General features: G+C 38.4%; 1 protein-coding gene across 2 annotated transcripts in view; it reads left to right on the plus strand.

Moving 5' to 3' along the window:
* The window catches only part of ADAMTS3 (ADAM metallopeptidase with thrombospondin type 1 motif 3), a 261,425-nt gene that overhangs the window by 20,374 nt on the left and 214,574 nt on the right, over positions 1 to 26,477 (plus strand). For both annotated transcript variants that reach the window (XM_019467868.2, XM_019467879.2), the window contains exon 3: positions 1,072 to 1,481. In XM_019467868.2, coding sequence (XP_019323413.1) covers positions 1,072 to 1,481 — 410 coding nt within the window. The remainder of the gene's footprint in view (positions 1 to 1,071; positions 1,482 to 26,477) is intronic.

The raw sequence follows: 26,477 nt of genomic DNA on the forward strand, positions 1-26,477 counted from the left end.
GAGTATTGGAGCACCTGGGTGGCTCAGTCAAACCTCCGACTTCAGCTCAGGTCATGATCTCACAGTTCGTGAATTCAAGCCCCGCATCAGGCTCTGTGCTGACAGCTCAGAGCCTGGATCTTGCTTTGGATTCCGAGTCTCCCTCTTACTCTACCCCTCCCCCGCTAGTGCTCTGTCTCTCTCTCTCTTTCTCTCAAAAATAAATAAGTGTTAAAAAAATTAAAAAACAAAAACAAAAAACAAGTATCTGTCCCACATAAGGAATATGGTGCAAAATGACAATGCCATTTGCTCTTAACTAACCCGCATCTCCATGTTCAATTTATAGATTATGATTTCTACTTTTTTTACCCATTCTTCTCATTTTCTAAAAATGTTCTGTGATTTATGGAGCACAACTCAAATGTAGCAGAATGAGTGTATGGGCTTTGGAGTATAACTTGGATTCATATCTGAGCTTCACAGTTGCTTGACCTTGGACACATACTTCCTGAATCTCAGTTTCCTCACCTGTGAAGTGTGATTGTTAGGGTTGTTATGATGGAAAAAATATGTGTAAACGACAGCACCATAAACTACAGTGTATAAAGTATAGGCCTATGGTAAATGCAACATAAGGTTGCTATTTTAATCAGTAATACTTCTAGGAGTCTTAAAGGGAAAAAATAAAACAATCAAAAAATTTCCTCTACATAATAACAAGTTTGTTAAACATTTGTAGCAGGTGTCAGTTGTGCCAGTAATAAATTAATTGGGAGCATGTCTTGATTATAAGCAAGCCAGATATAGTTTATGGAAACTTATTATATCCTCAAACATGTAATGTGATATGAATATTCACATTGTAATACATTTTTTAAAATAAAATGATTCATTGAACACAGAGTTACAGAAATATATTTGAGAAATGATTTAAGTTCCCAAAATTTCATACTTAGGAGATGGTTCGGGAACATATATATTTTGCAAATTGAGGTACAGTCTTGTGAGGTGGGCACTTTATGCCTATGTTATGTCCTCCTGTGTTCTCTTGTTGCACAGGCTTCTACAATTCTATTTTTCACCCTACAGATTTACCAAAATTAAAGAGACAGAGAGAGTATGAGCTGGTGACTCCAGTCAGCACAGATTTTGAAGGACACTATCTCTCCCATATTCTTTCTGCAAATCACAAAAAGAGGTCAACGAGGGACGTGTCTTCCAACTCTGAGCAATTGTTCTTTAACATCACAGCATTCGGAAGAGACTTTCATCTGCGGCTAAAGCGCAACACTCAGCTGGTAGCTCCTGGGGCTGTTGTGGAATGGCATGAGACCTCTCTGGTGCCTGGGAATATAACCAACCCCAATAATGATCATCAAGCAGGAAATGCTTCAGAAAGAATCTGGAAAACAGAACCTTTGCAGACTAACTGTGCTTATGTTGGTGACATCATGGACATTCCAGGAACCTCTGTTGCCATTAGCAACTGTGATGGTCTGGTAAGACTTATTCCCTTTTGTGCGTGTGTGTTTGCAGGTGTTAGGGAGTGCAGCATGGTTTCCAGGGTGGCTTAGTAGGTAGAGGTAGAAAGGAAGTCTTATTGTTATATTCTAAGTTCAGGAAGAAGCATTAGAAAGCATTTTACTGTCAAAGATGTGTACGTTGGCTTAATTTTGACATGAAGACAACATTATTCCAAGAAACAAAAGATAACCTGTTTTTATCTTTTTTTTTTTTTTTTTTGCTTATATTTTCACTTGTGTTACTTTGGGGAATTTTATTTCCTTATTTCTTTCAAAGCATTATGAAAATTTTCTAAAGAAATGTAGATTCCTCCAAAATGATAGTATTTCACTTCTTATGTGGAAACTTTGGATATCTTCTTAAAGAAAGTATTTTGAATGCATTCTTTCACTTCCCCACAGAATGCTAAAATGGGAAATGAGCAGATACTTTGTCAGAATTTGTTCAAATAGCATTACTTTACAAACATGAGATGTAGTTCTTTCTGCATTGCGGCTTTGAATCAGTTTTTTCTTTATTTTCAAATAAAATACCCATATGTTGCTCTTCAGTTTTGTTGTTGAGGCCAGTAGTAACTGACCCTTCTTTACATACCCCGCAGATGTGAAATATTTTTATTTGTTTTGTATCTCCAGATGCCATTTGAAAAGTGTGTCAGTGTTTATGCCTCTTCCATCCACAGTTGACTCCAAGTCGTTGTTCAAAAAAGCAACCATTTTTCTATCTATGGTGGCCAGGCTGCTGTTTCTTGGGAGTTCAGAGCTATTCCCTTTGTTTTGTCACTCTCCTGGGAGTTCTCAAAATATTCCTTGTGTTCCTGCTTGTGATTATTCTACCTTGGCTGGTCTTCCAACAATACCATTAATTTTTTGCTATTGTTGTTTGTTCTATGCATAGGCCCAACCCAGAGGAGTTATGATACATATGTTTTATCAAATGCTAGTTAGGTCATTGTTTTAGGCTTTTTTTCTACAGTCTTGTACTGCCTCCTGATGTTCTGTAGGCTTTTAAAAGCCCGCACAGAAAACTGAATAGAACAGGTCCATGTTTTCAAGTTGGATTCCATTAGGTTAGGATCTATATATATATATGCTCACATTTGGTGCTAGGTGGTATTCTGGGGTCTGAAGGCATAAGGAATCTCTCAAATTCTTCTCATTCTACACAAAGGTTGAATAGATGGGAATTATGAAGTCACTGACTGGGAAATAAAGAAACACTTTCTAGAGGAATAAGTTTAAAGTAATTCATTGAGAGAGCTTGATTCAGTACTACTAAGATATAAAAGAAAATAAATTATATAAAAGGTACTGTTTTATAATACTTGTAAGTAAAATATATTGAGTGTAAAACTTAATTCAGTGTTATTTTTTAGTTTTCTAGCATAAAAAAGTGTGTACTTTTTATTTTCCTAGTTAAGATTTGAGATGTGGGATATTAGCTTGAAAATCAGTTTAAGGAAGGTAAAAAGGCAAAGAAAGCATTTTTAAACCTGACCGAGAAATCAGTATTTTTCTTACTGTACAAGTCAAATGATCTAATCACAGAGACAGAATCTGGGGCAATAACACATTGTTATAAGGAAGAGGAAAATATAGAGTAGGAATGAATGTTAATTATTAGGATTCTTTAATTTCTCACTTTTAAGATACAGTGTAAACATCATGTATACATGGATGTTGAGTGCGTGTCTGTACTACATTGCAAGTATTCATTTGTTCCATTATTTGACCCATCAATTAATTAATTAAATAATATTTGTGGGAGCCAGTAATGGACCGAGTGCTATTCTAGGCACTGTGAAATGGTGAAAGGAATAATGGTTACCATCCTACAGCTCAAAGACGTCAAATTTGCCATAGAATTTAAGTGTCAAAATATTTGGCATATGTATGTAGAGTAGCGTTGTGTTTAACTTGAAAAATTGTAGTTAAGGAAAATATCTTCTGGAGAGAGTTTATGGATAGGGCAGAGTTTTGAGCCAGAGATAAGTGGCTCAGACCTTCAGCTTGATCCAGGAAAAGGGTGGGTCTGGCCTGCAGAGAAGGCAGTGCTGACGATGTGGGTATGTGAAATGAGGCCTTTTCTAGAGTTTCCAGCTCAGAGTAGCCATGTGCCAGGAGGAGGAGTGAAGATGAGGGCAGGAAGAGCAGTGAGCAGGGTCACGGAGAGCACATCACCAGACTGGAGGGATAACACCAGGACCACTTTATTGAGCTGGGGACAAATTCAAAGAATTGCAGGATTGCATTGGATGGGATAAGCCCTTAGCAGAGATGAAGTAGGAAGTTTAATTGAAGGGAATGTAAATAAACTTGGCTGATTCCTGAGCCCATTTTCCCCTTTAACTGGCAAGGAAGGGATTTAAGCTTGACCTTTCTTGACCTTAGAAAAGGAAGCTGGGATACTGAGATAACATAGATGCCTGAGGATTAACCTGATGGGCTATGAAGCCATTGCCCTGGGAGGCTCTGATTTTTTAAAAATATTTTTTTTAAAGTTTTTTATTTTCAGGGAGAGAGAGAGAGAGAGAGTGTGTGTGTGAGTGGGGGAGGGGAAGAGAGAGAGGGAGACAGAATCCAAAGCAGGTTCCAGGCTCTGAGCTGACAGCACAGAGCCCAACATGGGGCTCGAACCCACGAACTGTGAGATCATGACCTGAGCCAAAGTCGGATGCTTAACTGACTGAGCCACCCAGGTACCCCTGGGAGGCTCTGATTATAATCGACCAATGGAAAAATCCCAGCCCAGCAAGTATATAGTTAAGTCTCTACTGAAGCTCTACCTGGACTAGAAGTGTAATCCTTTTGGTTATGTTGATTTTAGATGGCATTCCAGTGATCTGACTTTCTACATGTGTCCTTTCAAGCTGTTGCCTATAAGAAACAGCCATAGGTATTTATTTTTCACTAAGATTGGGGGCTCCATAGCAAGCCCTTCTGAGTGAAACGCCTTACATCTCTTTTCTCTTATGTAACCTGTGGCATGCTATGTGAGTTTGAAATGGGCCTCACTCTTTAGAATTAGTTTGTAGTAAAGAATGCTTTAATTTAATTTAAAAACCAATGGTCCTCAAAGTGTGTCTACAGATTCAGGCTTGTGAAAAGAGAAATACCAAAAGTGAGACTATATATATAGAAACTCTTATACCAATTTGACAATTATTGTATTTGCATTGGGCCTGATAATAAAATAAAAATGGGGCTTGTGTTTTGCGTTTTATCATTTAATTTTTCTAGTAATTAATTTTTGTTGTATTTTACAAAATAGTCCAAGACCAATTGGGAGAAAGAAAATGGTTTCTTCACCACAGATAGTTTACAAAGCAAGCAATGACACTTAGGTGTTTTTACTCCTCTGGACATCAGATACTTGACTGAAATAGTAAGGTATAGTCTACCTATCCCAGTCAACTATATGAAATGATCACAGGAAAGGTACTTTAATATAGGTGTTATTGAAGAGGACAGAAAAATGCCTTGAGTGACATATCCAAAGCCAATGTCTAGAATTCGATCTAGACATAGATATGCATAGTAACTAATATATTACTCTCTGGGTTTCTGAAATCAGCATCAGAGTCTTCTGCAGAAAGGAATTGACACTGGTTCTTATCCAGTGTGTCCAAGAATAATATCTGTTCCTGACTAGTGTGACCTTTTCCTGTTCTTTGCAAGATGATCAGTTATGAGTGACTACTGATTCTTTACCATTTACAGCTTTTTCCTGCTCTAGTCTATCCTACTTATAGGTAAGACCTATTGAGATGTTTAGTCATTGAATTGCCCCTGCTTTCTGATAGCATCCAAAAGAGAACAAAGCCCCGCTTCTCTAGACTTCCCCCAAATTACCCAACGGAAGCCTGAGTCCTGCTAATAGGTTCTTTCTAACGCTCTCTTACTGAAATGCTCGTGGTTCCCTCTGGTGTGCATTCTCCCTCCATGCAACATGTAATAAACCCAGCTCGTCCACTACAGATGTGCTGCTGGTGGTCTTTGGCTAGAGGGTGTTGACGTGCTTTACCTCTCTGCTTCTACATTTCTGAAATTTCACACACTTCTTAGTGGGAAGACACTTCTGGCTGAGAATCTCAGCTGAAAATAGATTTCTTTATTCCACAGAGCCCTGGCATTTATTCTGTAACACCATTAAATCTCCCCTGTGAGCAGTGGCAGCTCACAATCATATTTTGTGGTCTATAAATGTGCCAAAATAAAGGGTTGTTTGGTTAGTAGGCTTTATTTCATGTATTTCATAACATAAGGAAACTGAATTTCTCTAGACTTGCTGGAACAATATTGCTATGTTAATTCCCCTGGATTATCATCAGAGGGAACTAGTTGGGAGTGGAAGAGCTGACTGGTAATGGTTTTCCTGGGTTATCCAGCTCAGTGATTTCCTTGTGGGCTGGGCTTATGATCAAGGGAGTGTACCTAGGACAGAAGTTTTCAGCATTTCAGAAGAACATTTGGAATTCTCCCTTCAAATGAAATCACTAGGGGTTATCTAAGAAAGTAATGGGTAAAACGGATAAGCTCAGGAAAGGCCTGGTTGAAACACAGTTGGGAGATACTCTCTCCTGGTGTCTCTTCTTCCTGACTCCTCCTCACTTCCGACCACTTGGAGGCTCCCTGAGATCTCCGACAGGGATCTTCACTCTTAGGGCCGAGGGTCTTGGAAGCTTGAGGTTAACAATTTGGAAACCATAAATGGTACCCCTTTCCCGAAATATCTCATAGTCACATCTGGTTAATAATGATGGCATTTTATCTTTTGTAGACTTGGGGAATGGCCAGATGAAGTCTTTGAGGACAATTGCAAACCATTAAGAAAATAGCCTTAAGATTTTCCTGCCTTAATGGGGCTCCTGGGTGGTTCAGTCGGTCAAGTGTCTGACTTCGGCTCAGGTCATGATCTCGTGCTTCGTGGCTCTGTGCTGACAGCTCAGAGCCTGGAGCATGCTTCGGACTCTGTGTCTCCTTCTCTCTCTGTCCCTCCTCTGCTCGTGCTCTGTCTCGCTCTCTCTCAAAAATAAATAAACATTGAAAAAATTAAACAAGAAAAGATTTTCCTGCCTTAAGACTTTTGCTTTGGGATTTGGTCCCCTCAAAAAGATGTTCTTGCCAGGCCTATTTCAGTAAGTCTAGCTACAGATGCACTTTTTAAAAAGTCTATCTAAAATGTATTATGAGCCAGTGTGCCTGGGATTAAGAATATTTGACCAGTGATTGTAAATACAGCTCAATCTAATTAAACAAATGTTTGATACTAAAAACAGATACAAGTCTCTAGTTATTTATAGTGGATTTAGAAAAGAGCGTTTTTGAGGGCTGATCTTTAGATGCTGACATTTGAACATCTGCTTTTATGAGAAGAACCTGATGGGTGAAGGCCTGTCACCTCCCTGGGAACATGTCTATGAAAGGTGTCATTTTTTTTTTTTTTTTTTTTTTTTTTTTTTTTTTTTGATGGGACAGGGGGAGATCTGTATGTTTATGGTTTACATGCAGATTTCAGAGACCTGAGAAGGTTGCAGGAAAAAAGGACTGAAACCTTGTTTTATCCCCGGGCACCTACACCAGGCTGTTTGAGCAATACAAGACTAGATAAAGCTCAAAGCCCCCATACCCTTTAATTTCCAGAAACAGAAGGACAAAAACAGCAGCTGACACTGGCCCCTTTCAAAATGAAGAATGGATGGAAGTTCTCGAGTTCAATTAGTCTGGGAGAACCAGTACCCCGACAGGCCTCATTGCTTCTTTCCTGAGATTTGGTTAAGCTGTGACCCTTTGGGAGCTGACAGTACTTACCTTAGTTGTGTGTCCCCGCTTATGCCAGGTGTGCATGGTTGGGTACATCTCCCACTCTGCCTCCTTTCTCAGATATATAGGCAGCCAGTGTGTGCATATCCGGGGGAAAGAGGCAAGGTTTGGCATCGTCCTTGATCGTTTTCACATTTTGTATCTGATTTGCATAAGTCGAAAATCATACATATGTCAAGTCTTTCCCGATTTTTTTGGCTCTATTTCTCCTGTGTGATTTAGTTGATCTTCTACAAAGAATATCCAAGGACGCGGGCTTGGAATAAAGTAGGAAGTGGAAAAAAAAAAAAACAAACCATCAGAAGTGTTTTTAAATTTAAAAAATATTTCTTTATAATAGCTTTTTGTAGTTCATCTCCATTTTTATCTCAATTTTCTATATAAATATCACCGGTTCAGTGCTGATTATTTGCTTTACATCATTTTGATTATGATTTGTTTTTACTTTATGTCCTTTCACTTTGGTGTAGTAAATTTATAAAAAATTAAATTTAAAGATGAGTTAAAAAATCGGGGGAAAATGTAAAGATACTGCTGCAAACCTGTCTGTGGACAGACGTGGACAAACAAAATAAAAGCAGCAGCAGAGGTACTTTTTCTTTCTGCTCTCAGCTTGGGAAGTAATGCTTCTTCTTCTTGCCAGTGTCTTGACAACCATGACTTCATTAAAACTCTAATACAGATTTTTTGAAGATAGTCAAGACATGCCTTAAAACTGTGAAAATAGTGCTGACCACATCTGAAAGTACCTTCTGCTAGTAAATCACCATAAAACAAGAACAAAAGGACATCCTGGTGTTGATATGATGCCCTTGTGCATAATCATGTTTTGAGGTCAGAGTTCTTGCTAACTAAATCCAGCCTCAAAGTTTTCAACTTTGAAGAAACTGTGTTATTCTTTTGACTTAATCTTTGCTTCCAGGAATACTGATCCCAAGTTAAAGCATTTTGAAGCACTGGGGTATGTAAAGTGCTGTACCGATTGCTGTGGTAAATAGTGAGGGAAATCAGGCATAGCCTTTGTCTCCCGAGGGCTCTGGAAATAAGATGTGCAAAAGCAGAACCGAAGTACAAGGCAGAAAGTTTTATATGTTGTAAGACTAGACCAGATGAAATGTGAGAGCTTGGATGGTGGAACAATGATTTCTGCCTGGAAGGACGTTAGAAGGCTTCTTGGAGGAAGCAATATTTGTGAAGCAAGAGAATTGGAAAGGTGAGCATTTATGTTGCAGTGATCCCCGATGATGGCGGGGACGGGATGGGTAGGAGGAGGAGCCTCTGAGGAACATAGGGGTCTTGTTGGAGGTCCACCTATGATGGCCCTAAGAACAAAGGGGAAAAGGGGAAGTTGATTTCATGAACTTTGTAACATATAAAACCAATACAGAGGAGGGCCAGTATTAATCCAAATACAGGGCCAGACGATACAAAAGGGAGAAAGAAAAAGGAGCATACATCAGTGACTGTGTCATTGAGATTAGCAAGTTTGCATGGGTATTCAGGATGGAAGGTGGGCAAGATTCTTGTTTCTTATTATGTTGCTTTTCTTCATAGAAAAGTCATGAAGTCATGAGGCCTTTTTGTGTGGAGTTTAGGGAGGTTTTTTCTTAGTCACTTTTTTTCTAGAATTTGTTCCCTAAATTTTATCCCAGAGGGTTATGAAATTTGACTTTGAAAAATCTGACTTCTCAGATCTTCGTCCAGGTTCTTCAACTTTTCAAGTTTGATCAGTGATTGTGCCATTTAGGAAGCTTCCTGCTAAGACTATTATTTTTTCCATCTGAAATGTTTTCCTCACTTTCTTATTATATTTACTCTATGTTCATATCCTCTACTTCTTTTCATTCTCCAAGGAGTGTTCCTAATGTCATTTTAGTGGTATCAGCAAAACCTTGGATTGCGAGTAACTTGTTCTGCAAGTGTTCTGCAAGGCAAGCAAACATTTCTAATACATTTTAACTTGATGATTGAGCAATATCTTGCAATATGAGTAGTACCTGATCCCGAATGTCACATGATCATAACGGAGCCAATGGTTCTTGAAATTCTCTTTGATATGCGAGTGCTTTGGAATACAAGCATGTTTCTGGAACAAATTATACTCACAAACCGAGATTTAACTGTATTTGTTTACAATGCACTACTATAAAGATAGTAAAAAAAAATTGATGGGGTGATGGGTGGGTCAGTTGGTTAAGTTTCTGACTCTTGATTTTGGCTCAGGTCATGATCTCACGATTTGTGAGTTTGAATCCCACATCGGGCTCCTTGCTGACAGAACGGATCCTGCTTGGGATTCTTTCTCTCCCCCTTTCTCTTTCCCTTCCTTGCTCATCCCCCCCCACCACCGCCCCTCAAAATAAATAAATAAACTTAACTTTTTTTTTAAAAAGAAAGTAAAATATTTGAGCATAAAGAGTAATTAGATCAGCTTGACTTAAGTCTCAAAAAAGAAAACAAAAATAACTGAATAGATGCATTATATTTGATATTAAATCTCATCTTGTATCATTTATAGTATTTGTACTCTGTAGCTATATATGTATTTGTGTGTATATAGAAATATATACATGCACAGACACACACATATAAACACATATGCACACATCTTTATGGCAAGCCATAGAAAAGGGAGAGAAAATCAGTGTTTAATAAAATACTTTGATTTAAACACCAGTGACAGAATTTGATGTTAGGTCGTAGAGTTGGTGGCAGAGCTATATTGGCATGTGGGTCTAGTGGCAACAAAGCCCATGACAGTTCTATTACCACAAGCTACCTAAATGTGCTTCTCACAATGTGGTTTGTTGACAAGAATGAACGACTTGAATTGACTTGTATGTTTTTAACACCGCTGGAATAACAGCAGTGTTAATCAGAAATACAATTGAAAAGTGAGGTTTTAACCTATTGTTGTTAGTCTACAACAGTGAAATTGCAAAAAATTTTGGGATAGAAAATCTATTGTACTTTTTATTCAGGTAGTCAGACTTTGAGAATTCTTTGTCTCTAAAACAAGGGACTTTGATCACCTGGTGTTTTTTTTTTAATTATTTTCAAAAGAGTTGATTAATTTTTAAGCAATACCAGACTACACTAAATGTATCAACACATTACCATTAGTCTTAGTGTGGTTTGTGAGTCCTTTGATAAACAAGTTCAAATCTTCCATAATTGTAATACATTTCTGAAAATTCTAGTTTATTGATTAAAGAAAAAGGGATATATAAGTGCACTGAGGTCTAACTTCAAAGTTAGTAATGTTAAAAAAAAAAAGGACATTATATATAGCCTGATATGTTTTGAAAAGCATTATCTAGATTGTTATAGCCTACTTTTATAAAATGCTTACAAGGTGTTCGGTTTGGAGTTTTGTAACGAAATCGATAAACACCAATGAAGAGGAACCCCAGCTAAGCTATTTAGAGTTATGATACTATGAAACAGTTCAGTTTGGAAAAATGTAACTACTGTTGGTGACAGAAGTCAACACGTGTGAAATGGTTGAGGGAAACGGCTCATGGCAAGAGTGGGCATGGCGTCAGGGTAGAATCAGACAGACTTAACTCCAGTTCCCGTTCCACCACCTACCAGCCTGTGACCTTACACAAGTGATTTAACTTTTTGGAGGTGTCTTTCCTTCAGTAAAGTGGACGTCATGTCAAGGCTTTTCCAAGACTGTTAGGGCATCTTTCACACAGCCTTGTGCTTAGGAATTTGAAGATTATTACTGTCGTCCTTTTCCTTCTTTAATCAATTTAAAATTATTTGTCCTTGATATTTTGTGATTCATAATATTAGTAATGGTTTTAGTTCGCAAAATAAATACTGCAGGTGGCCAAGTCAGCCTGTGACCTAATTTATGGAAAATTCCATCCTGTCTGAAGTGAATACCTTGGTGAAAATCCTGTAACGTTCACGTCACCTTCTCCACCTGAAGCAGGGCTCCTTTATTATCAGCTCTTGAGAGATACTCTAACTTTTGCCCTCCTGAAGACCTCTAAGGATGGGAAACTCACTACTCTCCGTCTTATTTATATGTAGCTCTGCCCGATAGAGGAAGTCCTTTCTTAGGTTCTACTTAGAAATATGAGGTAAAGACACCTTGTTCCACTTACCAGGTTTTTCAGAGTTGAGAAAGATGTAGTAAGCATCCATGATTGGCTTCCTATTGTTATTGTAATACTTTTGTTTTATGCAGATGACCACTCAGCTGTTTCAGTGTACCTACCATGCAGGAAACTGCTTCAGGAAAATTTCCCTTTAGTCACGTGATATAGCCCATACTCCAGCTAGAATGGAATTAACCAAGCATAAGTCATAATTTTAACATTCCTCTCATGCTTTTTGTTTTGGGAAAATATTTATATTATGAACCTCAGAGTGATACATTTTTTAGGATAGTGATAAAGAGGTCTATGGCATTAGGTGATGTAAGACTGTTGTTCAGAGCCTTGCCAATCTTGTTCATTTCTTATCTGTTTTATTAGGTGATGGCGGTCAATATGCTTTCTTATATCAATTTTTTTTCCAGTCCAGAGTATTCCTTAAAACAAATCACAATCACAGCAAAGTATATGCATTTTCTACAACTCTGTGAGGCAGTTGAGGGGAATGGAGATAAAGGTGGCATGATGGGTCTCTAGCTCCAACTATCAGAAAATTCGTTTTTGAGCGTAAGTGGCATTATCAAAATAGACTTTTGGGGTCCTGGTGAATTTTTGATCAGCTGATTTTAACTCCAGTTTAAAACGTAATAGATTTCTTGAAGGCCTACTTCTGTCTGGTGATGTCCCTAAAAGTGAAAGATTGTTATAGATTGAGAAGACTGTGCTATTAGATGCTGGGGTGTCATATGAACATAGTGGGACCCGGTCTGAGCACGTGAAGTCCAAGAGAAAACGAACAACAGCACTTAGTGAGAGATTCTGCAAATGTTAGCAACCCAGACCCAGTGGGAAAAGTTTCATTTAGCATTATCTGTGAAACAGGATGCTTTTAACATAGTGATTAGAATCTTGGGCTAATACTTCCTTTAAGTTTGTGGGATACTTGATCTTGCGTTAGAGGGTGCCAATATTTTCTGCTTTCCTGCCTGGTTTCATACACTCCTTTATTTTTCATACCTGGCTCCGAGGATGGTCTTAACTGGCTGCTAGGACAAGAAAACAGACCAGAAAGAATGATGTGGATCCAGATATAATTAAGTCACTATAAGATCTCCGTCTCTGTTTGGTCAGCCACATGTCATTGTTACCTTAGACTTCAACTGTGGCACCAAACCTAGACTCAGCATACTGATGAGGTAAGATTCTGAACCATATTGGTCCTAGACTTGAACTATTGATCTAAAATTTGGGGGGAGGCCTCTTTTTATGTGCTATGCTTGGAAAAATTTTAGAAACATATGCCTCTATGAGAATGTTTTAAAATTAGGACTATATATATGGAACTACATTGTTTCTCCTTCCCATACTTAAAAACTAAGGGTTTGAATTAGATCGGTGATTCTTTTTCTTCCAACTGTTGGACCTTATGTTTTGAAATGGTATGTAAACCAGAAAACTGTTTATTAAGTAATGAATCATTTTTCCTATGAGTTAATAATAAAAACATACAAAATTGGCTGGTCAGAATTGCCAATGAGTACAACTTACTTTCCGTGTGATCTTCGGTGATCTTTCTGATAAAAAGATAGTCATTCTTAGAACCTATAGCATTTTGTTCAGCTTTGTAACACAGTGATAGTCATTCCCAGATTTCTGTTACTGCCTCCACTGGTTCCTACAGACTCAGGGACCTAAAATTAGGGAATTATTGACCATGAACTTCTGAGATTCATTTTAGGACTGATGTTCTATGACTCTATAACTAAGTTTGTTGTGGACAGTGCATTCCAGGCCAAGGAAGAAATCAAAGCATCCTACTTGACCATTATTGTTAACAATGGTCTGGGGTAGAAACTGCATATATAAGTGTTACTTTTCCAAATGTTGAGATGTGGTTACTTTATTCTAATGCTTTTCCTATTTATTTTTTAAAATTTATATTTAATCCATTATGACTAAGTCTTGTGTTCTTGAAGGCTCCAAAGACTTCAACTATCACAACCCAAGCTATTATAGTTTTGGAAGATGTTTTCCCTTGACTTCCAATAAAATGTGGAAATAACTAGTGTAAAGAGAAATATGTATATTCATAGATATGTACATACATACACATACATCTACATATACATGTGTATATGTGTGTGTGTATTGAGAGAAATATAGTTATGTTTTTATAAAATATTAAGAGCAAAAAGGACTCTCCCTTGGATATGCTGTTAGGGAAGTACCTACAAAACTTCTTCAACACAGGAAGGTGGTACCAGCTCTGTTGATGTCTTTCTCTGGAAGAGCTCTTCATGTGTTGCATATGTGGAATATGCACCTCAAGTTGAGAATCCTTATTCTCCCCAAGGGGCCTCAGACCTCGGTGGGCACCAGCATCTGCCGGACAGCTTTGTTAAGACATGGATTGCTTGGTACTACCTCAGCTTCTGATTTAGCAGGTCTGTGGAGGGGTCCAAAAGTTTGCATTTCTTTTTTGTTAATGTTTGTTTTTATTTGTGTGTGTGTGTGTGTGTGTGTGTGTGTGTGTGAGAGAGAGAGAGAGAGAGAGAGAGAGAGAGAGAGAGAGAGAGTTCAATGGGGAGGAGCAGAGAGAGAAGGGGACAGAGGATCCAAAGCGGGCTCTGCCCTGACAGCAGAGAGCCCGATGTGGGGCTTAACTCACCAACCATGAGATCATGACTTGAGCTAAAGTCGGACGCTCAACTGACTGAGCCACCCAGGTCCCCCTAAAAGTTTGCATTTCTAACAAGTTTTCAGTTAATGCCAGACTCCATAACTCAACTGTTCCATGTCTGTGTGCAATGATATTGGATACTGGTTTTTCCCAACTGACCTGCTTTCTCTGGTAAGGAATTACAACTTTTCCTTTTCTTTTTTTTTTTTTTTTTTTTTTTTTTTTTTCGGTCTGTAGTACTACCTTGGCCCTAGCCCACTGCCCAGTCATAATCCCAGCCAGGTTGACTCAGCATAGGTCAGTCCCAGATTGGATTAACTGTGCATAGCTACAACTTCCTCTCTTGGTCCCCTTGTCTGGAGGCTACATGTTCTTTGGAAGCACCAGTGAGTGCCATCCCCAGACCATGTTCTGGCAGAGTATAGAAACTATCTGAATATGGACAAGCCACCTTAATATGTCTGATCCTTGGGTTCCTTCTATGATTCATGGAAAGATTTCCTGATGGTAAGTGGAACTTTGAAGTGGATGCCCATAAATTATTTAGTAGCCAGTAAGAAGTGCTTGTAAGGTTCTAAAGCCACTTTGCCTTCAAGAACTGGTGGTGGGGCTATGAGTCAACACAGAGGCCTTAAGATCTTCAGTTGTCCTGTGCTTTGACAGTCTGGAGCCATCTCTCTCCTTAAGTTCCATGAGTCAACCTTGCACTGTGTCCATATACCAGTTACACCAGCTCTGTGCTTTAGCCACACTCTTCTGTATCTACACTCTGAACTTTGATGGTCTTATCTGACTTTATGGCTTCAGATATCATCTATACAATGATTACTCCACATGTTGGCCCTTTCCTCTGAGCTCCAGACTTGTCTGTGTATCTTGCTGCCTACCCAGCATCCCCAGCTGGATGTCTAAAAGCCATCTCAGGTTTAAAAGGGCCGAAGATCAACCCTTAATAGCCATGACTACATGATTTTCTCCATAAAGTCTGGGTAACTATTTCTTAGTCCAAAAACCGTAGTCCACCAAAAATGCTAGATTCCTTTTATTTCCTCATCCCTCTCATCGGATCCATAGTCTTAAGATTTTTCTGTAAAACATGTTCTGAATCTACTTCTTAAATCAAAGTGCTACAACTTTGGTCCAAAACACTGTCATATCTTCCCTGGATAGTATAGTGAACTCCTAACTGGTATTTTTGTTCTATTTTGCCCCTCTTCATCCTCCACATTGGAGTTGAAGTGAACTTTCTAAATTTGATGAACTTTGTTTAAAAGCCTTTAGCGGGCATGGGAATCTCATGGAGGACTTGTCAAAACATAGATTTCCTGGTGGCACCTGGGGTTTCTGACTCAGCAGGTCTGCATAGGAGCCTGACAGTTTGCTTCCCTAACAAGCTCCCAGGTGACACTACATTTTGGGAAGCAGTGTTCTATAAAATCTAATCTTAGCATACTTCTCTGATACTATTCCCTTGTTCACTGTATTTCAGCCACACTGGTCTTCCTTTCGTCAATCCTATAGTCCAAAGTTTCCCTTTCTCTGGTCTTTTGGAAATGCTGCTTTTTTTTCCTACTCAGAATATTCTGTAAATAGAGGTTCCTACACACCATTTTGAGTTAACTAAAATTCCATTTCCTCAAAAAGGATTTTCCTGGCCATTTGCTAAAATAGCAACCCTAGTCACTCTACACTATACTAGTGTTTTTAATCTTATTTGTATCCCTTATTGGCATCTCAAATTTATCTTGAATTAGTTTTATACATTTATTGTTGGGAGAGCATAGCTTTTTGTACTGAGGATGAGAAGTCTTTCCTCTGGATCTTTAACTATGCTTGGCACACAGTATGTGCTCAAAAATCAGTATTAATAGACTGTAGAGTATAAATATTAGAATGGGGAATTGAGTACCACTTTTGAAAGGTGAATTATAGATCTCTCTTTAATGTGTTTAGAATTCCCTTTTTGTAACTTTCACAAGTGAAGCGAGTGCTATGAACTTCAAAGTTTAAGGTTCCTAAGATTTCATATAAATCAACTGTATCCTTCTGAATAGTATTTTAGTGCTGTGGTTTTCATAACTTTTTTTTTTTTCTTCTCATATTTTCTCTCCCCTTCTTTCACATAGAAGTAGTGATGGGGCAACATCATCTTGACCCAAACCCATACTTAAATTCATAATAGAGGTATAGTGTGTCTCTTAAATTACTTTACTCTTGTTAAGCAACAGAAATAGATACAAATCAGCATGGCAACTTATTGCTTAAAAAAAGATATAATTTTTAAAAAGGCATTATGAAAATATTATCCTTTGGATAAATTCCTTGGAAGAAAACAAAATATCCTTTACTGACTTTCCAGTCAAGGTTGTTACTATAGCAACCTATAGTTCTCCTTTCTGAGGGCTGGTCACACATAAATTATTTGTTTAATGCCTTTTTCCCCTGTGCTGAACTAGAAACTCCATGAGAATTGGAACTGTGTCTGTAATGCTTACTCCTGGTATCCATAAAACTAAACACCATTCTTGATATATAGTAGGTACACAATAAATATCTGATGAGTTTCTGAATGAATGAAGACACCGAATGTAAGTTCCATGGCTCTGTAATCTGCTTGCCGCCACCTTCCAGGTTTCATGAACCTTAATGGAAGAAATGCTTCCTCTGTGTAGAATCCCTCTCCGGCCTTCTCCGTTGGTACCCAGAACTCTGCTTTGTAACTTTTTCATTTCTTTTTGTGGTTTCTCCTTGATGGAATGTTATAAAGATTCTCAAGCCAAGTACAAAAAGCCACACCTCTTTGGTTTCTTGGATAGCTTGACTTCTTCTAGGCAAGTGCTAGTTTTTCCAACTTTTGTGTCTCTTGGTAACTCCCAGGATTCTTTGTATTCCTGTGAGTGAATTCTCTCTCTGCTTCTTAGGAGAGAACAAATAGATTCATTAATACCTGTCTAACTCATTCATTCATTCAATAAGTATTTATTGAGTATCTACCATGTGCTGTATACTTTCAGTGCTGGGGACGCAACAATGAGCAGAAGCAGACATAGTATGTGCCCCATGGAGCTTATCTTAGATAGAGTGGGAAATAGAGACATTACTTCTTAGACACCCAACTGGCTAAATAAAGATATAAAGGACAGGGACATTGTTTTTTGAAAAAGGCAACAAAGTCATCAGACCTAGGCTAGGGGTCAGGGAAAGTTTTCTGGAAATGATAGGTGAGCTGAATTTTAAAACATGAATAGGAATTCCCTAGATATGGCACCTTGTGAGCACATTTTATGAAGAGGACAAGGAGACTATGGGGACAGATTATCGGAGTTGGTTGAGATAAAATTTATTTTCCAGAAGAAAACTAATCTGTCACAGTCCTCCTGAGCTACTATAAATGTTTTTGTCATAATACTAATACCAGTTAAGGTCTTTGAGCATGAACTCTGTGTGCCAGGCATAGATTTGTCTTTTACAGGAATTATCTTAATCCTGACAACAGTTCCTGTTTATGGCTTAGGAATCCAGAGAAGTGAGTGTCTTGTCTTTGTCTCATGGAAGACCTTGATACCTGCATTCAGAGCCTGTGCCCTTGTTACCTAATCCTGGTTCTCAGTGGGTATTCCTAATATTTCTGGTAGCTCGGGTAACCTGAATTCAAACACAGACACATTTATGGATCTCTCGTTATATATATATTCCCTAGCTATCTACATATGTATACAAAGATGTATGTGTGTATGTTTACATGAAATAGTCCATGTGGGTATTTAGGTGTGTGTATACATAACGTATGCACACACATAATTACATATACATATCATTAGTATATTTTGATGTTGAAAATTGAATATAAGGATTTGAAATAAAGCAACTTAATTGTGGAAAATTTGCTGGATGGGATAGATGACTACTAGTAATTAATAAATGGCACTGAGCTCTTTCGTATCAAGTTTGGGGGCCTAACCACAGCAGGCGTGTGAATTCATTAGGACAAGTGAGAATCTGCTGTGTCTAGCCTTATCCTCTGTTGCTAAAGCAGCTCATCTCCATTCACAGTAGCTGCTTATAGCTTTAAATAGCATGCCCTGGACTCTCTCTGCCAACTCTTCTCAAGCCAGCCAGGGTTACTGTGAGGCCAGGGTTGCATGGACGACGCGGTCTGTACGAGGCCAGGGAAGGGGTTAGTGAATTGGCCAGCTGCCTGGGCACTGGTGTAGGGAAGCCATGGCGCAGTGCAGCAATTTCCTGCTTGGGGTGAAGCCCTAGAAGGCTGGTGCAGCCTAATCCTGGACTCTTCAATTCTTTTGTGACAACTCACTGCCCCCCTGCTGCACCCCAAGTTTCTTTTAGGGGAGAATTTGATTTACACTATTCACAGGTACATGGGGATGATTTAGCGTCCTCCACCCTTCACTCCCAGCTTAGAGTCATTTTACTTGGAATTTATACTCTTAGAAAACTGGAATATCATACTCTCCAGCTATGAGTTTCTAGCATAGAGCGATCACATTAGCAACTGAGCATACTTACTCCTGATGGACACTGAAAGACTGGGAGAAAGCACAGATGTGTGTGTGTGTGTGTGGGGGGGGGTACTATAAACATTAACGATGTCTCAGGGAGGGCATGAAGGATCAAGCAATGCCTGGGAAAGTAGACCATCAGGAAGGAGATGAACTTAAATCTGGTCTTGACCTTGCCCACTTCTCTTTCTTTGGAGGGTGAGGGCAAAAGAAAGTGAGCAAACTTATTCCCAAACTTGCTTAATTTAAGTGTCCCTTCTACTAAGGTGATTGAACTATTCCACACTAAAGTACAGCTGATAACTAGCTTCTTTTCTGATTATCCTAATTGTCTCAGTAGTTTTGCTTTATCTTTCAAGTTCAGGTGTCTCTCTAACAATTGGTGGAGTTTCAGGGAGAAATTTGAGGACGGGGGTGGGTGGGGGAGCACTTCTTAGTGGAAGGGACATCTGGTCACTGCTTACTTCTGGGTCTTTTATCTGATGTATGTGGTTATATAGGGCTTGTCTGTCATGGAGTACCCTTCCTAAATGAAGTGGGATCTCTCAAAGGAGAAGCATTTACTCTCACTAAATGGGATGGGGTCCTAGGACTATCTCTGAACAGGTGCCCTTCCCAGGGTGGCCCACCCTGGAGCTGTGAGCATGCAGACCAGGGGAACATAAAGTCGCGTGGGTCTTCTCAGAGTGGTAGTTAGAGTGCTACTGGTCCCTTGGCTGTCGTAGAGTCATTCCTGTTGTTTTATAGGTGAGGGAAAAGATGCCCAGAGAAGTTGGGTGATGAAATCAGCGTCACACGTTTCTGATTAGCAGCAGAGAAAGAACTGGAATCCAGGTTGCACAATTCCTGTCTCCAGTGTTGTCCCTACCTACCACCTGGTTATGAATCCAGAGCACGTCTGAGAGGTCTTAGGGCAGCTTCCCTTTCCTTCCAGTTCTATTTTTTCCCTTCTCCTCAGCCGACTCAAATGCTTGGTTTGGCAATATAAAACTATTGTCCATTTCTGTATTTTATTTGAGCTGGCTGCCCTGTGTCTCGTTCTCATGAAGCATAATACCAGTTATGTACTTCAGAAAATGCATATCACATGAACAAGACACGTTTTGTTTATTAACAATGAAGAGAGCATACTGGTTAAGTGCAGAGACTCTGGAGTTAACAGTATAACTTCACCACTTGCTAGGCATGAAACCACTTTTAAGTCTCATTTTCTCATTAGTAAAATGGTGATAATAAATAATAACATAACTATAATAAAACCTGTTTCGTGGATTATTGTGAGCAGTAAAAAAATCCACGTAAGCACTTAGTACAGTGCCTAGGATATAAGTACTCAGTAAAGTTAATTATTATTACTCTTTTTAAATATGCTCAGTTTTTTTTTTTTAAAGTTTATTTGTTTATTTTGACAGAGAGAGATAACAGCGAGCCGGTGTGAACAGGGGAGGAGCAGAGAGAGAGAATCCTAAGCAGGCTCTGCACGGTCAGTGCAGAGCCTGATGCGGGGCCCATCTCATGAACTGTGAAATCATGACCTGAGCCAAAGCCAAGAGTCTGATACTTAACTCACTGAGCCACCCAGCTGCCCCAATATGCTCAGTTTTTATAGTTTTTTACTCATACATCATTGTCCTTGCCTCAACTTTAAAAATCAGAATGTTGTCAACATGTGCTTATTTAGAAAGAATCTAGTGTTGTCACAAACAGAATAGCAGATCTGTGACAATTTTGAGGGTCAGGTGTGTATAGATGCCTGCACACTTTCTGCTGTCTTCCTGCCTGTCCTCCTCCCTCCACATCCTTCTTCACTTTCTCTTTTTGTTGCAGTCTCTCCCTTTCTCTTTCTTTTGAAAGGACTTGAGCATATCATGTATTAGGGCGATGCCAGCTGAATCATTTAAGGAAAGATCTGAGCAAAAAGCATGGGAGGGAAGCTAAAAGGAATCTTTTCAAGTATATGAACTGAACAAGATTAAACACTTGGGAAATAAAGGTTGCTTTAAAGTTATTGGCAGTTGAAGCTTAAAAGGAAATGCATTAGGTTATACTGTTCTAGTTTCCTGATGATAGAAAACAAGATATATTAAATCTTGCAAATTATTATTTTCTAGTTAGGGCTAAATTAAAATTACAGCAATTGTAGATGCTACTTATGTAAATCAAACTTTGATCAATTACCTGTACTTAATAGACAACTCAATATTTGCATTTTGAAGTCACATTTTCATGTTATTGTTGTCTTTTAATATGGTCTTTTTTTTAATGTTTATTTATTTTTGAGAGAGAGAGCATAAGCAGGGAAGGGATAGAGAGAGAGGGAGACACAGAATCCGAAGCAGGTTCCAGGTTCTGAGCTGTCAGCACAGAGTCCGATGAGAGGCTTCAACCCACAAACCATGTGATCATGACCTGAGCTAAAGTTGGGCACTTAACCGACTGAGCAACACCCCCCCCCCCCCCAACAGGTGCCCAATACGGTCTTATTATAATTAGGTTATATATTAAAGATATTATTCAGATTATGCATGGAAATAACTTGGTGTCAAAATGAGTCACGTTTGAGTGAGCTGAATATTGATATTTTCACTAATTTTTTGAAATAACAGGGGCAATAAGGATGAGTCATGCAATTATTTGTAAAAAATTAAAAATTTTTCCTTATAAATTATCCATATTTAGTCTTAATTAAAATTTAATGTAATGTGCAGAATTGCTTCACATGTTACCTTATACAAAGTAGCCAATAAATTTTCTTGTAGATTTTATTCTAATCTGAGAGTGACATTTGCATACAATTTTACTGTTTGGTTTAATTTGCCTTCGTAATACTGGAAAACAAAATGCTTGTAAAATTCATAGGACAACATTGTCCTTTTGTAAAATGTTAATTGTGTAAATAGGTAAGAATTCTAGAAACTGTGCTTTTCAGGAAAAAGAACAGTTATTACTCTGGACCTGCATTACCTTTATAAAGTCGTAAAGAAATTGCTTCGAAATTCACTGGAAGTAGAATTTTTTTTCTTTTGATTCATGTGCCAAATGTAGATTCAATTTACATTCTGCCTGCATTTTTCTTCTTTTCTCTTACTCTCTTATTTCTTCTTCTTTTATTTCTCTTCTCTTATTTTCTCTTTAGACTAGACAGGTCGTTACTCTTTGCTGTATGAGAGATTCTTGGGTAATAATGCCCAAGAGTCCTATAAAGTTAACAATTAGCTTATTAAATTTCAGACATTATTATTCTCTCTTATTCATTTTGATAGAAGGGTCCTATCTGAAAATATAAGATACTATTATTTTCTGTATGGTGGGGTTATGGTTGGGATTTTATATTTTTAAGACTTAAAACAATTCTCTTAAACAATTGCTAGTGTTGGGAAACTAGCTCACTTTCATATTTGCTCAGCCTTAGATATTTCTAATTCTTTTTTTTTTAAGTTTGAAGCTAACGTTTTAACTTTTATAATGGTTTTAACCTTTTAAAAATGTTTTAACAGTTTTAACATTGTCAGAAATGAAGACTGTTCTTTTTTTGTTGGGTATGATTCACTTCTGTGCTAGTTTCCAAGAGAGCTGTTACACAAAGTGCAGTGATTGAACAGAACAGAACCTATGTGGGGGAGATGTAAGAGTTCAATTTGATAGGTATAATCATCCTGTATTTATTCTAAAGTTGGTAATGAGACTGGTCTGATTTCAGAGGATCACTGCTTTCTCACCACAGTATCTGATATGAATTATAGACTTTGTAGGTGGCTTGGATACCCTTTCTGGTTTGGGCCTCTGACTCTCAACTAACCTTAAGTGTTCTGTGAACGTGTCCTCAACATGCAACCGTTCTATCATCTCGTGAAATTATTCCTAAGACAAGGTAAGAGGTGCTGCTTAACCTGTTCTGAGAGAGAGATTTCATGGAAGTGAAATGTAAGTTGAATGAGGAGAAACTGACTGGATTAAGTTTTATATAGTTTATTTGCAGACTGGAACCAGGTGTTTAAAAGATCAGGAATTGTGGTCAATATTGAGGATGAAGTTTGGCCCACCACATCTATTCAGAAGGTCAATGGTGGGAGGAAAGATTTTCAGTCTGTTTTTCCAATTATGGGTTTGTGTGTAGGAGAAAGCGTGTACCATTTCCTGTTTGATGGTGAAATGCCCCTTCCTTGGGGTCTTCTTTGATTGTATTGGTTCCAGCAATTTAAGCTGCCATGTCACTGAAACTTCATTTTTACAAAGTCCCCAATGTATTTACTTCAAATTCTTGACTTATCTTTCCCTGTATGGTTAAGGGGACATTTAAAGCTCTATTTTATTAAAAACAATTTTTAAAAAATGTTTATTTTCGAGAGAGAGAGAGAGAGAACGAGAGAGAGAGCGTGAGCACAAGTGGGGGAGGGGCAGAGAGAGGGAGACACAGAATCTGAAGCAAACTCCAGGTTCTGAGCTGTCAGCACAGAGCCTGAAGCGGGGCTTGAACCCACAAGCCGTGAGATCATGACCTGAGCTGGAGTCAGACACTTAACTGACTGAGCCACCCAGGAACCCCCTAAAGCTCTATTTTAGTGGGAAGTTTGAGAGCATCTCAGACAGAAATCTAGATACCTATTCTGAGTTTACTTCAGAGATCTAGGTAGAACAATGCTATAGTTAATTAGCCTAGGAACTTGTTAAGGTCATTTTTTTTGCTTACTGAAAGTATTCATTTCTTTGTGGTTACTATAACATGAATTTTCTGGTAACTGTTCTTTATTATAGTAATAGAGGTAAATAATTAAAAGCTGTGAATAACTTCAATTGAAATAGAGGAAATTATTGAGAAGGAAAATTTAGGTAATGTACAGTATTTGGGATTCTTTTAAATATAATTTAAGATATAGGTACTTTTGAGGATATTTCTTTGTAGAATTTGTTTTGGAACAAGTATATCTAGCATTTACAATGAGAATAATATAAACTAACATTTATTGAGTACTGATTACTTGCTAGACTCTCTGTTAAGTACTATATATGTATTATAACAACCCTGTAGACTAGGTACCAAGTTCTCATTCCTACCTTTTTAAACTGATTTCAAAAGACACTTGCTATTGTAGTTTGAATATTAGAAAACTAGGGAAAAGACGTTATGATCACTGTGTAGAACTAAGCTCAAATAGTTATAGGCCTGGATTATCTGACATAAAGATTATAAATATTTGGATTAATTTTTTAAAAGTTTATTTATTTTGAGAGAGAGAGCACACGCATACTCACACAATTGGGGGTGGGGCAGAGAGCAAGGGGGACAGAGAGAATCCCAAGCAGGCTCCGCACTGTCAACACAGAGCCCTATGGGGGGCTTAGACTCACGAACTGTCAGATCATGACCTGAGCCAAAGTTAAGAGTCGGATGCTTAACTGACTGAGCAGTTTTTAAATATTGTTAAAATTTAAACGTTGTTAAATAATCCTTAATTTGGGCTGCTATTTTATTTTATCATTTCATTTCATTTCATTTCATTTTATTTCATTTTATTTCATTTTATTTTTGGAGCTGATCGTGTATTAGAAACTAGGTGAAATGTTTTGGTGAGGATATGCATTATTTAAACACGGATTTTTTGGAGTTTACTATAGAGCAAGGAATAGTGACTATACTTTGAGTGTGGGCAGAATGTGGGGCATAGCTGATAGACAGGTTGGGTGAGCCCAGGAGAAGCCTATTGCATGAAAATCTGATGAGCCTCCTGGGAAAGAGCTTACCCCTCAAGAAAGAGGAATCAAGCTATTCTGAGCTTGACTTGGTCTTGGGCTTTGAGAGACAGAACAGTTCTGAGCATAGAATAATAATGTTTGTTCTTCATTTTTTTTTTTTTTAACTGTTCTAGCCCTCAGTGGATTTATGTCTGAGCCCCATGGAAATATAGGAAGGCATATAAATAAAAACTGCAGTAACAGAAGCCTTGTTCACAAGTGTATGGGAAACATGTTTGGAGTCTCTGAACAATACTTGTGACTTGTATGGGCCTAGGAATCCCATGTCAATAGATCCAGGAGTTAGTGACATCTAAGTTATTACAGTTAATGAGACAATCCATGCCCATATATGGGTAAGGCCTGGTGACCTGGGAGTTATAGCAATGCATGTGGAAGGGAGATACTGAGAAAGTAAGGGAGAGGGGGAAGGGGAAAGAGGGAAGTGGGCATTCAGAGGACAGAATGATAAGAATGACTACTCCCACCTCCCATCCTAGGGGTCAAGGAAGACTTTAGGGAGGAGAGTCTTAAAGAATATTTAATGCAGAAGCATAGAGAGATAGGAAAGAGAGGGCATGCCAGTCTGAATGGAGGAAAATATAGAAGTAAAGACATGGACATGGCAAATATGGGGAAGGGGAGGAAGATAGGAAAACTTTAGTTGGCTTCATCATGGCACATACAAGGAGCTTCCGAATGGCAATGAACAAGAGTGTCCTGATTGGAATTATATTCAAGAAGTAATTAAATAGGTTACATGGTGGGGAGTGAATCAGAAATGATGAAGAAGTGGTGGAGAGTAGTTTGAAGGCTCATGCAATAGCCACAATGTAACGATACGATACAATACAATACAATACAATACAATACAATACAATACAATACAATAATGGGTAGTATGATTAGCAACTAGGGAAGTAGCTATGAATATAGTGGAAAGGGAAAGATTGTTTAACATTATTGAGTAGAATTCCTATGATTTGGCAACTAATTTGGATGGAGAGGGAGGGGGAGAGTGTGGGTAGGGGGATCACAGATAAGCTGAGAGTTTTGAGAAGGCAGGGCTGGAGAATATGGAAAACAGAAGGACAGGAGAAGAAAAACGTTCGATAAATTCCCCTTCAGACACACTGAGTGCACACATCCTGTGCAGGTGGAGATGTTTTGCAGACAGCTGGGGGCAGGGGAACTCTGGAGAGAGTGTATGGCCAGGGGGAGGAATTGGGAAGCCTGGGGCATAAAGGAGGAAACTGAAGCTGGGACAGTGGATAGACTTGAGAATATTCAAATAGGAGAGCTGAAGCATAGAGCCTCAGAGAATACCTACTTTCTAAGTTGACTTTATTTTTTGTATTAGCAATTTTAGGTTCATAGAAAAACTAGGTGGAAGGTACAGAGATTCTCCAAGTACCCTCTGCCCCCACATATGCAGAGAATACCTATGTTTAGGGAGCAGGAAGAGTGGGAGCCAGAGGAGGAGACAGAAAGCAGTGGCTGAGCAAAGGAAACAGAATTCTGAGGGTAGAAATGTTTATAGAAACTGAAGGATTTAAATTTAGGCTTAAGTTTAAATTGGTAAACAAAATTAAATTACATAATACATTTTGTTTCAAGTGCTGTTGTTAACTCAAATGATGCCAAAATAGTGTTCCTGGGAAGAAATTCTTATAGAATCCAGTCATGAATAGCTACTAGTCATCATGACTCAAGTATTGGTACCATGGAATTCTGTTTGTTCATGGCTGAATCAGCTAGCTGATATTTCAGAGCTTCTCTCTAAAAAAATGTAAAATATTTCTCCTAACCTTCTTTTTCTCAACTACTAGAAAATCATTTAAATCTTCTTTGACTCATCTCCCCCAGGTTAAATATGACCATGCTCATTGTTTTCTACAGTTGCCTTGAAAGATATCTTAGAAAAGTAAAATGAAGATAACTTAGTTTTGCAGTCCATGAGTTATTGGTGGGAGATTTTGACTGCTAATCTGTTTCAACCCTCCCACTCAGTCTGCTTATAGGCTTCTTCAGAACCATCACCAGGAATGAGTCATTGCTGAGACACAGAACAGAAGCTAACACTCAAAGTTCTTAGTAGTAGTGGTAG

The sequence above is a fragment of the Panthera pardus genome, unplaced genomic scaffold (assembly GCF_024362965.1).
Source record: "Panthera pardus isolate Hobbes unplaced genomic scaffold, ASM2436296v1 HiC_scaffold_13, whole genome shotgun sequence".
NCBI lineage: Eukaryota > Metazoa > Chordata > Mammalia > Carnivora > Felidae > Panthera > Panthera pardus.